At 42.7% G+C, this 16561-nt stretch overlaps 1 protein-coding gene across 3 annotated transcripts in view; it reads right to left on the bottom strand.

The window, feature by feature from the left end:
• INTS12 (integrator complex subunit 12) overlaps positions 1-16561 on the bottom strand; it is a 58452-nt gene that overhangs the window by 8105 nt on the left and 33786 nt on the right. For 2 of the 3 annotated variants that reach the window (XM_033956728.1, XM_033956719.1), the window contains 2 exons: positions 10335-10494; positions 3686-3838 (listed from right to left, as the gene is read on the bottom strand). In XM_033956728.1, coding sequence (XP_033812619.1) covers positions 3686-3838; positions 10335-10494 — 313 coding nt within the window. The remainder of the gene's footprint in view (positions 1-3685; positions 3839-10334; positions 10495-16561) is intronic. The other variant, XM_033956735.1, reaches the window with a different exon arrangement.

The following is a 16561-nucleotide window of genomic DNA, read 5'->3' as shown; positions in this document are numbered from 1 at the left end:
GTGCAGGCAGTCTCAAGACTTTTGAAGAAGTTTAAAGTGACAGTACACTTTTGCACTGTCTGTACCGTGGCTCTGTAGATGACATCACCCATCTGTGAGGTTATACTGCCTGCTTGTCCTAGGATAACATATTTAATACCCTCCTGACCCCATTAGAAGCCTACTATAAAACCTACTTGATCTTGGTGAATTAGTTGAGGCATTAAGATGGCTAAACTATCAGCCAAAATCTGGGGAATGATCTTTGTGTCCAAGTCTAATATGGATATGGAATGAAACTCTCCACATTGTGTGGTATCTTTTCCTGGTTTGGGTAATATAGTGATACCTGCTATCCACATTAAAAAAAGGCAGACGTACTCCCTCCTGCAAAAGAGTTATAAAGTCTAACGATCAAAACTGTTTATAAAACAAGGCTATATACCCATCAAAGCCAGGTGATTTACTGGATTTCATGGCCTTTATACCTGCACTAACATCCTATGCTATATCCTTATCCTTGTTCCACAGCCTCAACTGTTATCTGTAGTAGCTGAAGCCTTTTTAAATATTACTGGATCTCCTCATCTTTCGCTTGATTCTCTGGAGTATAGCGTTCCACATAAAATTCTCTAAAATGGGCTTGTACAGTCAAGTGAAACAATTAGGACAACCCATGAAATATTCAGTTCTTTCTTAAGAAATGTTCACATATCTATGTCAAATTTTTTTTTATTTATCTCTGGAAAAGAAAGTGATGTAATTGCAGATAAATAACAAAAATTCTCCCTGATTTACTCATGAAATAAAAGATAGCCCGACGAAGGGAAGAGGTTGAGTAGCGCTGGAGGGGGGGAGGGGAGAGGGGTAACAGATGCTGAAGGGAAGTGAGAAGGGGTGAGAAAGGAGCAGATGCTGGTTGGAAGGGGAGAGTGAGAGAAGGGAACAGACGCTGAAAGTGAAGAGAGAGGAAGCAGACGCTATAAAGAATTGGGGAGGAAAGAAAGAGGAGCAGGCGCTGGATGGGAAGAGAGAAGGAAATAGACACTGGATGGGAGAGGATAGAGAGGGGAGCAGACTCTGGAAGGATGTGGAGGAGAGAGAGAGAGAGAGAGAGCGCACATATTGGACAGAAGAGGGGATAAAGAAAAAGAGCACATGCTGGATTGGGGAAGAGGACAGATTTAGTGAGATACTGGAAGGAGTGAGGGAAAGAGGTGGCAAGCTGTAGGTAGACACAAAGGAAAATTGAGGACTGGAAAGTAAGAGAGTAGACAAGAGGTAGAAAACAAATTGAGAAGAAAGAGCAAAAAAGAAAAGGAAGGAAAAGGGAAAGGAGAGAGAGATACAAGAGAATTGGGGGAGGGGGAGGAGATAGATCTGAAGGGAGGAAAGGAGGGGAGAGATGCTAAAAGCCACCTGGGGGAGGAAGTGAAAGATGGGGGGAAGAAGACAGAGATTCCAGACCATAGAGGGAGCGGAAGGAAGAAGATGGATGCCAGACCAATTGTGGGGGGGGGGGGGGGTGATGGAAGGGAGAGGCGGGCAGTTTCTTGTAGAGGCATAGAAATAGAACAGATGCCTTATAGAAGAGGCAGAGAGAAGGCAGACAGTGGATGAAAGTAAGAGATGATGAGGAAAGCAGAAGAAACCAGACAAGAAAGGTAGAAAAAAAAAATTCTATTTTTTCTTTTCTTTTTGCTTTATGTAACCTGTAACTTTCTCAAAGTGTAATTCTCAACAATGTAGTCGTTTTGGTTCACGGCTCAATTATGTTTTCTTTAAGGAAGTAACAGATTTACATTATAAATTTCCTTATCCCAAAATTTTAATACTGGGATAAAATAGATAAGTAAAAGAAAACTATCAACAGCTCTGATATGTACAATAAATTTTAATGCGACTTTGCACTTCATTTTTAAAACACTAATTTTTAAAATTATGTTGTATACAATAACAACTATTTCTCTAAGGGAATTGATACTTTTGTTTTTCTTTTTTTTCTTCTCTTACGGGTTCTCTGCCAGATTCATATAAGTAGATTTCTGATTTTTCCTTGTTTTCGGGTTTGACTCTCTTGAGTTGGGTACCTTCTTCTTCTGTGTTCTTGCTTGTAGAATCTCCTACTCCCTATCTATAAACAACCAAAAGGAAACAAAACCCTATAACCCTATTTGATGAAAAAAACAAACACTTTGAACACTAACTACCCAAATAAATGAAAGGATAATTGAAATTTCCTATACTTAACCCACCCACCCACAATGTATCAACTTTTAGGTTTAAATCCAAGTTTAAAAATCAAAATTATTCATTTAAACTAAACTTTTACTCAAATAAAACATACGCCAATGTATCACTGAATCCCTTGAATCACCAGAACACATCAATCAATATTTCTTCTACACAACTTCTTACACCCGCAAAAAAAATAATAATTTCTTTGTTACTACTTTAATGAAACCTGAGCTCTGTACTTCCACCCAGAAATGATACAAAATTTCTGTATGGCAAAAATCAATCAAATACAGCTTCTATCACAACACAGGTTAAACTTGAACTCAAACCAAATTAATTATAAATTCACTTTAAAATCTTTTAAAAATTATTTTCTGGACACAAGCAACTAAAACCAACCTGTCCTGTTAACTGCTAACCACCCAACTGCTCTCCCTGGCAGTTTAGAACCCTTTCCAGCCTGTTCATTTCCTGGAGAAAGCATTGACCCAACAGGTTGAGTATCTGTTAGAAAAAGTTGTTGATACACACCTTGTACCACAGACACAGAATCTTTATATTCCTCATTATCTGGAATTCCTTTGAGTTGGACATTATGTCTTCCTGACCTGTTCTCTATGTCCTCTAAGCAATTCAACAAGTCCATAGAATTCCTGCTGAAATGTGTTTAAAGAGGAGTTCAGAGTGGTTACTGATTCTTCTTGTTTCCCTCTTCCAATTGACCAACCAGCTCTGCAACCTTCTGCTTAATTTCATGCACCATTCTTTAAGGTCACCTTTTCTCAATGGTGCAGTCATCCACATTCTGTTTCCTAGCATTCCTGCACATAAATCAATTTGTCCTCAGATACCACTGGCACAGATGTAGCGTGCACATGACATGGGATACTTTTCTCTGCAGTTCATGTTGACCTGTTGGTTTCCTCTTGCTGCTTTTTTGCCATATAATTATACTCTTGAGTGACCTAAACAGGTATTAGATCTACCATTGCTGTTTGTTACAGGGCTTAGCTCTTGAAGTAGAGTATTTATTAACTAATTGGGCCAGAGCTCTCTGATGAAGTGACTGGAAGTGACATTTTGGGTTTCTCTGGTATATTATTTTCTAGATGTATATTGTATATTTTCTACAAGTGTACCCTGCCTTGAGTTTTCTGGATCTGGATATCACAGGCTATGTGAATACAATTTAGAATTATTAAAATGTTTTTGAAAATTGAGTTGTCTTAGAAATTCTAAGCAAGTTCTGTACTCCAGTAAAACTTTAAATTATGTATTTACGGATTTGTTTTAATTAGAAATTCTTTAAATTTGCAAATATTTAAAAGTTATAGGTTCCCAACAGACACAGAATAGAAGAGTTTGAAGAAAGCAAATTTTCTTTTTTTCATAGGAATAGTGTTTCTCTGTGTCTGCACAGTACTAGCTTTGCGGCAGTAGCAATGATGATTCTCTTAAGATACAATACCTTCACTTCTGTCCTCTTAAATGCTAGAAAGGTACTTGCAGTATCTTGTTTTGGCTTCACTTCGGGTTTCTTCACTAGTGGATCCTTAACCATTGGGGCAGCTGAAGCAACTGCAGGGGCAGGTTTCTGGGATGACTTCTGAGTCTTTTGAGCCTGCATATACAAAATATTTAATCAGAATTAGAGAGTGCCACCAACACACTAAAGGGAAGACGGAGCAGAACCATGCCATTTAGAACTCTAAACACACCGAAACTTCCTGCAAGACAAAGAAAAACAACTCCCAAGGAACAGCACTCAAGTGAAAAAATAAACTTCAGAGAAGCACTCTGGAAGGCAAGTCTGTCACACTGAATCAGAATTTATAAGGAACATTTTCATAGCACTTAGAGAGGGTGTCTGCCCCTCTGTCCATATACATGGGTTTGTGTGTGTGAAGACCAGTTCTTGGATGTTGGGATGAACAATGATCACTACTAGGAAAAAGTTTATAAGCTTGCTTTCCTGAGATAATCTACTCCTGGGGAAAATCTGTGCAATAAAAATTCTGTTCTGCCCTGAAGAAAAAAAAGAGCATTTTGCAATTCTATTTGTCAATGTAATCATTATCTGGGTTAGTTTGGGAGGATTTTAGTCTATCAAGCTGTGGAGCCCAAGGAAAGCTGTAGGCAGTGCCAAATTCATGCAGTTGCCAATACACTTGTGGTAACACGGTGGTGTCTGCTGTTGCCAAAAATAGCAGCAGTTTCAAGAAGTCAGTGCTCCTTCACAGTTCACAGCCCTTCTCAGGCTCAATGGGATTGATGGATTAAAATCCATAAAAACCAAAAGTCCTATCCCAAGTGTTTTGGCCATAACTCCTACTAAAGTCATGGCCAAATTTATAGATTTAGTGGAAGAAAATTAAAATTACACGTATGAGAGAGAGAGAAATCAATCAGAAAATACTTTGAAACAGAGGCTTTCCGAATCTTAGTGCAATCCCTCATCCTATCTTGACTAGACTAGTGTAATTTAACACTAGTTTTTTGCTCTAAAATGTTACTATCATGTCTATGACTAGTTCAAAATGCAGCAATATGAGACCTGTATACAGACTATGAAAATTGGAACACCTACAGCCCTACTATATGAAAATACATTGGCTGCCCATAAGCACAAAGATCAAGTCTAAAGTAGGCTTCACTGCCTTTAAGATCCTGACAGGCAACACCCTCAACTACCTAACAGAGTTGGCCATCCTACTCCAGAGTGCCTCCAACTAGAGAATAACACGGGGACAAATTTTTCTCCATCCCTGCGGGAACTCATTTTCCTCTTCCATCCCTGCAAGCTCTGTGCTCATCTATACAAGTCTCAAACACTTTAAAATCATAAGTGTTCGAGGCTTGTGCAGTTAAGGCAGAGCTTATAAGAATGGGGTAGGGACAGTGACAAAACTCACAGGAACGGGATGGGGAAACTGAGTTCCTGCAGGGACGGGGACAAATTTGTCCCCGTGCCATTCTCTACCTCCAACATATTTCAATAGAACTATTTTCCATTTAAAATTTCCAGAATGCAATAATATAAAGTCTACCAGACAAATTACTTTATCCATTCAATATCACATTACAATCTTGTGACCACTATCTCAGATTCAGAAAACTTTCAAAAGCATTTCTATATCAAGACAGGGAGTCAACCCTGAAGCAACTAAAATAGTAATTGTAAAAGCACATTTTTAAGACTGACTAATGCAACTCCTGGGACATAACGATGAGCCAACAATGACCTACTTGAACTTGAAACTATGTATTTGTAACTATGACCTAACTGTATTAGTAAGTACAGTGGTACCTCGGTTTACGAGTGCACCGGTTTGCGAGTGTTTTGCAAGACGAGCAAAACATTCGCAAAATCGGTGCCTCGGAAACCGAGCATGGCTCGATTTACGAGCACCCCCCCTGCGATCCGGCACCCCCCCTGCCTCGAACCGGCACCCCCCCGCCACGATCCGACCCCCCCGACACAATTGGGCACCCCCCCGCCGCTTCTTACCCTCATCTGGGCAGTCTTGAAAATCGGCCTCGTCGTCTGCTGGGCCTTGAGCAGACGACGAGGCCGATTTTCAAGAGTGCCCAGATGAGGGTAAGAAGCGGCGGGGGGGGGGGGGGGGTGCCCAATTGTGTCGGGGGGGATGTCGGATCGTGTTGGGAGGGTGCCCGATTGTGTCGGGGGGGGGGGGTCGGATCGTGGCGGGGGGGGCCAATCGTGTCGGGGGGGTCGGATTGTGGCGGGGGGGTGCCGGTTCGAGGCAGGGGGAGTGCCGGATCGCAGGGGGGTGTGCCTGATCGCAGGGGGGGGCCTTCGAGTGGAGCAATGCCGGTTCTCGGGGGGGGGGGGGGATGCATCAAAGCGAGTTTCCATTATTTCCTATGGGGAAACTCGCTTTGATAAACGAGCACTTTGGATTACGAGCATGCTCCTGGAACGGATTATGCTCGTAATCCAAGGTACCACTGTATACTGATCTACCTGTTCTAGCAACTCTACTAATGTCCATGTCAAACTTCCTGAGTAACTGACCCCAACCTCTTGTAATGCAATCTGACCTTGAACTAAATAGGTAAAGGTGGAACAGAAAACCTGACTAACATACCATACCACAAAACAAAAGAACAATTTAATGAATCTGCAGTGGAGAGTCAAATGACGAAAACAAGGAAAAAACTGCAGATATGATGTACAAGGTACAAAATCTTTATTGAAGAAAATACAATGTAGCAATCCAAATAATGATTCACATATGAGAACCAATATTTGGAATACTGCATTCCAATAAAGATTTTGTACCTTGTACATCGTATCTGCAGGTTTTTTCCTTGTTTTTCGTCATTTAACATACCATACCATACAGTTTTTTAATATTCCGCAAAATTTTGGCAAGGATTCATTGTGGTTTACAATAAGATTTCAATATCCATCTTTACATTTATAATGAAATTCAAAGAGCATTAATAGGCATAGATCATGAGGGATAAAGGGAGAAGAGATATGTCTTAACATTTTCTGGAAATTGTAATAAGAGGGGAGTTGACGCAAGTATAATGGTAGGCTGTTCCATACTTTGGGTGCCTGGAATTTGAAAGTAGATTCAAATAGTTTTTTCCATTGAACTTGTTGTGGAGATGGAAAGGTTAGTTTAAGGTGTTGCTGTATTCTTGAGTTATAAAAAAAAGTATGGGGTCTTATGTCTTGATATCTGATATTAGAGTTCTCTCTCTATATAGCCTCATAGACCATACAAACAATCCTGAATTGAACTCTTTTTTTTTTTATCAGCAACCAGTGCATGTTCATAATTTGGTGTGATCAGACAGACTGATATACACTTTTCCCTCTGTATTTGCAATTGCGGTTTTGATTATTCACGGTTTTTAGCTTGCTGGCTCCTCCCCCCAAATTACACCAGCTTGCATAGAGAAATCGCTGATTCCAAGCGTTAACAGAGAAAATCGCCAATTCCTAGCACTTTCTTCACCGTGTTTTGCCTCTCCTTCAGGAACAGGCCAGGTCTCCCACCATGTTATTTGCGGTTTCACTATATTCACGATTGTTTTTAATCGAAAACAGCGAATAACATATGAAAAAGTTATTCATGGGTCTGTTAATCCCTTTTCACAGCGAATACGGAGGGAGAAGTGTATTCTAAAAACAACTTTCATCAAGTGTATCAAATTATATTTTTCATACCATTGTGAATATAGTTATTATGTTGCTTAAATGAATGCTTCAATATACCAGAGGAAACCACAGACTAGGAGCATTTTAACTACAGCTCTGATAAAATTAAAGGGGCAATGCCAAACCTCTTTGCTGTTAAATTTAGCATAGTCAAAGGATTTTTATAAGGTGGGTGTTACCCATAACAACTCTTCTATATATACTATAATTTTCAAGATCAGGAAATACACTCCAAAACGTGACATTTTTGATAATGAATAGCACTAATGTTTTGCTGCCAAGGAATCCGGCTTGAGGCATATATCAGAATACTGGCATACTGTTCATATTAATCAACTAATTGTTCATGTTTTGGAACAAGTGCTTTGCTATTATTAATTCTGATACAAATAGAAAACATAGAGCATAGGCTCCTAAAAAGCAGCCAGTTTCTGGTAAAACACTGGCATTCCCTGCAGGTGATCTTAGGTAGTCTTACATTACTCTTATTGCAATCTGTAGCTTTTTGGCTGAGTTCATAGTTTAAAAAAAAAAAAAAAAGGACAATATACAAGAACTTTGGAGGAAACAGAAAACAGATTAACAGACAGAACTGAGCCAATCTGACACTTTGAGGTGTAAATACCTGCTATTTTTAGGGACCACAAGACCAAGCTATTCTGGTGCAATACTATAGTACTTCATTTGTAACAAGAGCAGGAATACAAGAAATGTTGCCTTTCGCAGGGTATGGCAACAATGACAGAACATAAGAGACATTAATGTTGTTCTTGGCCAAGCAAAAACAAATCACTAAAATGAGAATGGAACACAATGTCCCTATTCATGTTCTATGGGATAGAAAAGGCAAGAAAAATTATTCCGCTTCCATATTCAACTGCAAAGCTAAATGCTCCTCCCAAAAGCAACCAATTTGAGAAAAAGGTTTTGTGATAAAACTAGAATATTGAAAAAGTTGAACTGCAATAGTGAGAAAACACTCCTTCTTCAGCGGCAATGGTCCTTGTGTGACAGATATGTTGCCTGTAATCATTAATATAAAATCTACCACTACTATTCATTTAGTCGTGTCTGACCCTTGGATGCTCTGTAGGCCTGTCCTTGCCATGCTTCCCTGTTTAGCATGGCTCCTTTCAATTGCTTGGTTTTCATTCCCGTGTCATTCTTGAGAGTGTCCTGCCAACGGGCTTTTAGTTCCCCCTGCTTCCTTTTACCACTTTCCATTCCAAGTAGCACCTCCTTCTCTAGTGAATTTGCCCTCATCACATGTCCAAAATAAGTCCGTTTCTGTCTGGTAGCCTTGCCTTTCAAGGACAACTCTGGGTTTATATGATCAAGAACATCTTTATTGGTGATCCTAGCTGTCCATGGGATTCATAGAAGTCTTCTCCAGCACCACAGCTCGAAGACGTCAATTTTTCTTCTATCTGCTTTTGTGAGTGTCCATGTCTCGCAGCTATATATCACGATTGGGAACACAATGGCAGAGATCAGTCTTTGTGTGATGGTGATTAAGACATCCTTGCACTTTCATACTTGGTCCATGCTCACCATGGCTGCATGCCCCATTGCTAATCGATGCTTGATCTCTGCTGTTGAACTGCCACTGTGATCAATAAGAGACCTAAGGAAAACGAAACTGTCAACCACTTCTATTTCTTCATTGTTGATCTTTATGTGGACTTTCTTGTTGGTGGTAGTCATGATTTTGGTCTTCTTGATGTTTAGGTAAAGTCCCATCTTCTCGATTTCTTCTTTCTGTTTCAAGATCAACTTCTTGAAATCCTTTTCACTCTCTGCCAGCAGGGTAGTATCATCTGCGTATCTCAGATTGCTTTTAGATCTTCTGCCTATTTTCACCCCAACACTCAAATCATCTAAGCCCAACTTCCCCATGATTACTTCTACACAGAGGTTGAAAAGAAAAGGAGAGAGGATGCATCCTTGTCTTGTACCCTTTTTGATCTTGAACCATTCTGTATCTCCATACCTGGTTCACCATGTAGCTTCTTGATCATAGTAGAGCAATCTAATTAACCTGATCAGGTGCACTGGCACTCCTACCTCACTCAGGGCTTCCCAAAGCTTGTCATGCTCAACAAAGTCAAAAGCCTTGGTATAATCAATGAAGCACAGGTAAAGCTTCTTCTGGTATTCCGTTGCCTTTTCTTCAAGTTTGAAATGTGAACATGGGTCACTCTGCCCTTATGGAATCCAGCTTGGGCATCAGGAAGTTCTCGATCAAGGATGTTGCCCAAGCGCCTCTGAATGATCTTTAGAAGCATCTTGCTGGCATGGGGGGGATCAAGGTGATTGTTCTATAGTTAGTACAGTCCCTGGTGTCACCTTTCTTCAGAAGTGGGATAAAAACTTTTCCAGGCCTTTGGCCATGTGCAGGTCCTCAAGATTTTCTGGCATAGTGCTGGTTAGAGAGCATTCTGGCTCTCGAGACTGGTTCGAGCAGCTCTGCAGGTGCTACGTTGTTTGGCAGCTGCCTCAGCGCCAATCCACTTCACTTTCCAATATGTCTGGTTCTTTCCTCTTGACCCCTAAGCTCTTCAGGGTAGTCAGTGCTGGTGCTGATGTATAATTCCTCTGTGTATTCTTTCCATCTCTGCTTGATGTCCTGCTGGTCGCTAATTTCCTTCCCATCACAGTCACTGATGGTTGACTGGCATGCTGAGAAAGGTTTTTTTACTTGTTTCACCATGGTGAATAATTCCCTAGCTATGGGTTGGGGAAAGACCTGGTGACCTACCTCATAAAACCTTCACCATGAAATTCTATGGATCAGAATCAATATAAAATCTACTCTTTGTAATTCACTCTGTACTCTCAGTAGAGGGAAGGGTTGGAATATAAATGTTTAAATTAATTTAAAGTGCATCAACCACAGTTCAGAAGTCAAAAAGCCAGTTCTTACCATTCTTTTCATCTGTCTAGTACAGCGGGCACAATACCAAACCAAGCGTGGGTCGTTCACATCTTTATCTGTCACCTGGGGCTTATGGCAGTCTTGGTGGTAGAGATTGTGGCATTCCTGGCACTCCACTAACTGATTCCCTGAAAAGACCGTCATTTGCCTGAAACATATTTACATTAGATGTATGACAGTCTTCAAAATCAAAAATAATTAAAATGCATGTACATACAGATATACAGTAGACTTTCAGCTATCTGGCACCCATGGGGATTGGTGGATGTCAGATAACCGTTTTTCTGGTTGCTTGAGAGTTACAGTTAAAAAAAAAATCTGTAGAAGCAGGCAGCAGTCCCTGAAAGCACCCCTCCCTCCAGCCCCCTAAGCAGCAGAGCCGGTCTTTACAACACCCTCCCTATCTCCCTCCAGCCCCCAAAGTAGCAGAGCCGGTACTGACAACCACCCTCCCTCCTTCCGGGCCCAAGGCAGCAGTGACAGCCAATCCAAACACTACCCCCATCCCAAAACAGCAGTGGCAGCTGATCTGACAACTCCCCCTCCCTCAGCCATGAAGCAGCAGTGGCAGCTGATCCTGACAAACTCCCTCCGTACCTTACCAATGTGACAGCCGGTGAACAGAAGCAGAACCATAAACAAGCTGCTTCCGGCCAGCCCCAGCAAGGCCTTTCCTCTGCCATGTCACTTCAGTAGTTGGACTGACTTTTCAACTGACAACTGGTACAGAGATGGAAACCAGAATAGGGATATGAGAATTATGGTGGTCTAATCTTATCTTTTTTAAGTTCTGGATACAGTGATACAGAGGTTTTCCCTCATTACTATATATATCTGGGGTGCAGGCAGAATGCACCTTGGGGACCTGGGTCTCCCTACTTTGGGCTCAACCCCTTCCACTTTAATGGCTAGTGTGGATGCCCAAGCCCCTCCAGCTGAACAGGTCTTCTGTCCGAGTCCTCGCTCTTGCTGTCTGAATAGCGCTTAAATCAGCTGGTGCGCATAAGCTGCTGATGTCAGCACTCTCACGCATGCTGAACTCAGTGACTGATGCTGAATACATGGGAGTGCCGCTGTCAGCAGCTGAAGCACTCCAACTTCAGAGATTGCTCTGGCTACATGTGCACAGATTCCCACAGATCTCTTCAGCTGGCATATATTCGCACATGTGGCCCACCTGTGGGCGGGGTTTCTGTCACCTGGGCCAATCCGGCCCCATTCTGGACCCGGCTGGCCTGCCAGACGGGCGGGCTTGGCACCCGTCCGTCTGGCCAACTTACAAGGGGTGGGGGTGGGGGGGTCGTGGGGTCGGCCGGGGGTGTCGCGGGTCGATGGGGGGGGGAGGTGCCGATCGGGGGTTCTGGGAGGGGCAGTAGTTGGGGGGAGGGGGGTTGTGTAGAGGGCAGGAGGGCCTGGGATCCCTCCTGCCCGTATTGTAGTGGGGGGTGGGGGGTAGGGTGTCGCCGGGGTCAGGAGGGCTTGGACTCCCTCCTGGCCCAATCCAGTAGGGGGGGGGTCGCCGGGGCCAGGAGAGCTTGGGCTCTCTCCTGGCCCGTTCCTTTCGGAGGAAGGGGGGGTCGCCGAGGCCAGGAGAGCTTGGGCTCTCTCCTGGGCCGTTACTTTTGGAGGGGGGGTCGCCGGGGCCAGGAGGGCTTGGGCTTTCTCCTGGGCCGTTACTTTTGGAGGGGGGGGTCGCCGGGGCCAGGAGGGCTTGGGCTTTCTCCTGGGCCGTTACTTTTGGAGGGGGGGGTCGCCGGGGCCAGGAGGGCTTGGGCTCCCTCCTGGCCTGCTCGTACTCGGCGGGGGGGGGGGGGGGGAGTAAGATCGCCGGGGCAAGAGGGCTTGAGCTCCCTCTTGCCCCAATGTTGTCGGGTGGGTTGCGTGTTGGATGGGGCAAGAGGGCTTGAGATCCCTCTTGCCCTGATGTTGTCGGGGGGGGGGGGGTCGGGGTTCGACATAATAGGAGGGCTTGGGCACCCTCCTGCCTGGATCGTTTGGGGGGAGGGGGGGTTCTGTAACCGGTGTTGTTTTTGACAGACACCGGTTACAGAATCCAGCTTTTAGGCGAAGGACTGGCTCCTCCTTCGCCTAAAAGCCCTTGTGTTGGACGTTTGGGGCTTAGGCGTTTTTTGGTTCACTATGGGCAAAAAGTGTAGACATCGTGGGGGTGTACTTGTAGACGTAGTGGTGATCTGGGCGTTTAGTGGAGACAGGCCATAATCAAAACAAGGATGTTTGTTTTGGTTATGGACACTTTCCCTGTTTCTGCTTTGAACGTTTAAGGACTTAGGCCAAAAGGGGACTTAGACGTTTTTTTTGATTATGCCCCTCTAAATGCATTGTCATTTTAAATATTTAAGCAGTGCCCATACTGCGCATGCCAGTGCTTTCCTTCCCGATGTCAGCTCAAAGGACCATTAGTTCAGTAACACAGCTAAGAAGCCAAACAAGAGAGGTGGGCAGATTGGGAGAATATATGCCTGCAGACGACATCACCATTCTCCTTCCTTTTTGACCAACCAATGTCCTCCATGACAGACATGCTACACAGGGCACTTGTTACAGCTCACCAAATTTGGAACTCTCTTCCTATCAATATAAGAGAAGAAAAATTACTTACTAAGTTCAAAGGCCTACTAAAAAGCGGCTGTTTAAGGACGTCTTTAACTGACCATTTTCATAATTACATTATCTCATTCCCTGGAACATATCTGGACAAGGAACACTGTTAAGTAGAAATTAAGTGGGTACCGTTCCCCAACCTTTTGTTTCCTTACCCATCCTTTTTATTTATTTTCAAATTGTATTTAATCCATTTTTCCCCCTCCTCTTCATCAGTGTTTTTACGTCATAATTGTTTTTAATGTCCTGTTTGTTGGAAATTTTTTATTTTTTCTATTTTTAATTTTGTAAATCGCATTGGATTTGGATACTGCGATTATAATCAAATATTTTAAATAAACTTGAAGCAGTTGCAACATGGATGAAAAATCACAAACTAAAACTGAACCCAGACAAGACAAAATTCATTCTCCTCGAAAATAATAAAATCCCAACCACAACAAATCTAGTAATAAACTCAATCACATACCCCCTAAAACTTCTAGGAATTTTGATAGACAAATGCTGTACTATGCAACCACAAATCAATAAAACAATACAAAAATCATTTGTGGTCATGAGAAACTTGAGGTAAGTTTGAAAATTCTTCGACAGAACACAATTCCAGCTCTTGGTCCAGTCCCTAGTCCTAGGGCTTCCGACTACTGCAACATACTCTATCTCCCCTGCCACACAACCATGATAAAACAACTACAAACAATTCAAAACGCAGTGCTAAGACTTATCTATTCACTGAGGAAACACGACCACATCACGACAGCATACCTCGACTCACACTGGCTCCCAATACAAGCAAGAGTACAATTCAAATTCTACTGCCTACTATTTAAAACCTTAAACAGAGACAGCCCAACCTACCTAAACAACCGCCTAATCCAAACTACCTCATCCAGACATAGGAGAACCCACAAACTGTTCAAGCATCCCCCAATCAGAGACGTCAAACAAACAAACAAACAAAAAACCTGTATGGCCTTTTAGCCACACAAGCAGCAAAACTGGACTACCAACTCTCCAATTTTCTGATAACGACCCTAGACTACAAATCGTTTAGAAAAGAAATAAAATCCATGCTATTCAAGAAATCCTGGAAGACAAACTAACACTGCAAGACTCATCCCACTTTCTCTGAAGCAACCCGCTCTTCTCTTCAATTCCTCTGGAAATGGCCAGATAACTTCTTTTGTAATCCACCTTGAACCGCAAGGTATTGGCGGAATAGAAATCACTAATGTAATGGAATGTTCTCTGAGAACACCTGCTACAGATAAGTATCTTTGCTTTCTCCGAGGACAAGCGGGCATAATATTCTCACACATGGGACTCTCAAGGTGCCAGGATCATGTCTCTGGAAGATGTTAAACACTGAATATACAGAAGCCTGGAAAAACCAGTAGCTTGGAACCACTAGGTTGATAAGGTCCACTGTGGAATCCTGAAATGGAGTCATGTGATCCGATGCCATGTGGCCAAGCTGTAACATCTAACATGCAGAAATGTGCTTGAGAGTGGAGAATGTTTGACACAGGTGGATGAGATTGAGTTCTTTGCTCGAGCATGAATGGTGTTCAAAAGTGCTCAATGAACTCCAAAGTCTGAGATGGCTGTAGATGTGACTTTTGGTCGTTGACAGCAAATCCTAGAAGCTCGAGGAGACACACTGTTGAGTTGATGGCATACTGAGCTGCTCGTAGTGGTAAAGCCTTGATCAACCAGTCATCTATGTAGGGAAAGATGTGAAACACCCATGTGTGAAGGGTTGCTGCGGACATGAGGAACAGAGGCTAGTCCGAAGTGGAGATAATTCCTGTGAGCAGATAGGATGGATATGCGAGTGAAGATTTCTTTGAGATCTAGAGATAAAAGCTAATCTCCTTTTTCAGTAGGTAAAGAAGAACTTCCTTACATTTGTACAAAATCTATCCCCTTTTAACTTTAGAGAGTGTCTTCTCATTCTCTCCACCTTGGAGAGGGTAAGCAATCTCTCTTTTTCTACTAAGTCTATTCCCTTGAATGTTTCGATCATGTCCCCTCTCAGTCTCCTCTTTTCAAGGAAGAAGAGGCCCAGTTTCTCTAGCCTCTCACTGTATGGCAACTCCTCCAGTCCCTTAACCATTTTTGTCGCTCTTCTCTGGACCCTTTTGAGTAGTACTATGTCCTTTTTCATGTATGGTGACCAGTGTTGGACACAGTATTCCAGGTGGGGGCGCACCATGGCCCGGTACAGTGGCATGATAACCTTCTCTGATCTGTTTGTGAGCCCCTTCTTAATCATTCCTAGCCATGATTGGCAATGATAGAGAGCGATGTACAGTGTGTCAATGCTTACTATACATTTAGAAGGTGGATACCCAGGATGACACCATGCCAAGAAGGAGAAGAATATTTATGCTTCTTATCTTTCTTACGTGCTACTTCCCCTGATGGATGAGGCATGTAGGAAGATAACATTGATTCTTGTCTTTGAAAAAAGCTCAACAATCTTCTTGCAGCGTTGGTGCATGCACTGTTGATACCAATGCCAGTGTCAATACATGATGTGCATCGGATCCCGAATCTCCTGACATGCTTGATGTCGATGCTGAAACAAAAAGTCTTTCACACTGAAGTTGTTGGACTTTAAGTGTCCTATTTGCATATGCAGACAGAGGCGACAGTGAATGTCCTGATGGTGAGGACCTAGATACTGAACACACCAATAATGGGGATCAGAGCCTGAAATGATCCAATTACACCAAGTACATTTTTTGAAGGCTCAGCATCCTCTTTGACATGAAGGGAAAAATGGCTGATGTGAAGTCAAAAGGCTCAATAGCCCGGAGAGTTCGAGTGAAAATTATACCAAAACTGTCAACGCTCCCTGGGGCGAAAAAGTGACCCGAAGGCCAAAAAATAAAAAATGAAGAAAATTTAACATTCAAGGAAATGACTAAAAAACAAGAAAAATGAAGAAGTATGAAGATTAGTACAATAAAATTAACCTTTTCTAATCGTGTGTCCTGGATGACAGGACATTCCAAAAATGTCGTTGCCATCGTGGATAAACAGTCTGTATGGTCTAATAAAGAGCCAGGAACACAAAATATTTGAATTTACAGACTTATGACTTATTTACATTATGTTTACAATAGCCATAAATGATAACGGTGAATAATACAAAACTTTGCTAAAATAATTACGATTGGAACCAGCGTAACGTAAAATTTATTACGATAGGAAAAGGTTAATCCAGGAAGGCACAAAAAGGTATCAAAGTTTGACGAGCTGAGAAGAAGTCAAAGACATAGCTTCTTGGCTCCATGGAAAACTAAGAGCCGATGGCCTTGCGAGTCAAAGTTGGGCAGGAAGGCACCGGCACATCCACAGTAGGGGCACTGCCTAAAGATTTAAAGCGACAGTGCCCTTGGCAGTGTCCATACTGGGTGCTATGGATGATCTCACCCACATGGGAGAACCCTGGCCTACATTTCAGCAGCCTATCTGTGCCATCGTGGGATCCTAAAGTCAGGCCACAGCAGCCATAAGCTGATCATTGCAAGGGAAGTTATCTCTTATCAGCTGAACCAGTAGGCTCTCCTGAAGCTGTGGCTTCA

The sequence above is a fragment of the Geotrypetes seraphini genome, chromosome 1 (assembly GCF_902459505.1).
Source record: "Geotrypetes seraphini chromosome 1, aGeoSer1.1, whole genome shotgun sequence".
In the NCBI taxonomy this organism is placed as follows: domain Eukaryota; kingdom Metazoa; phylum Chordata; class Amphibia; order Gymnophiona; family Dermophiidae; genus Geotrypetes; species Geotrypetes seraphini.
This window is presented reverse-complemented; position numbering and strand designations above follow the sequence as displayed.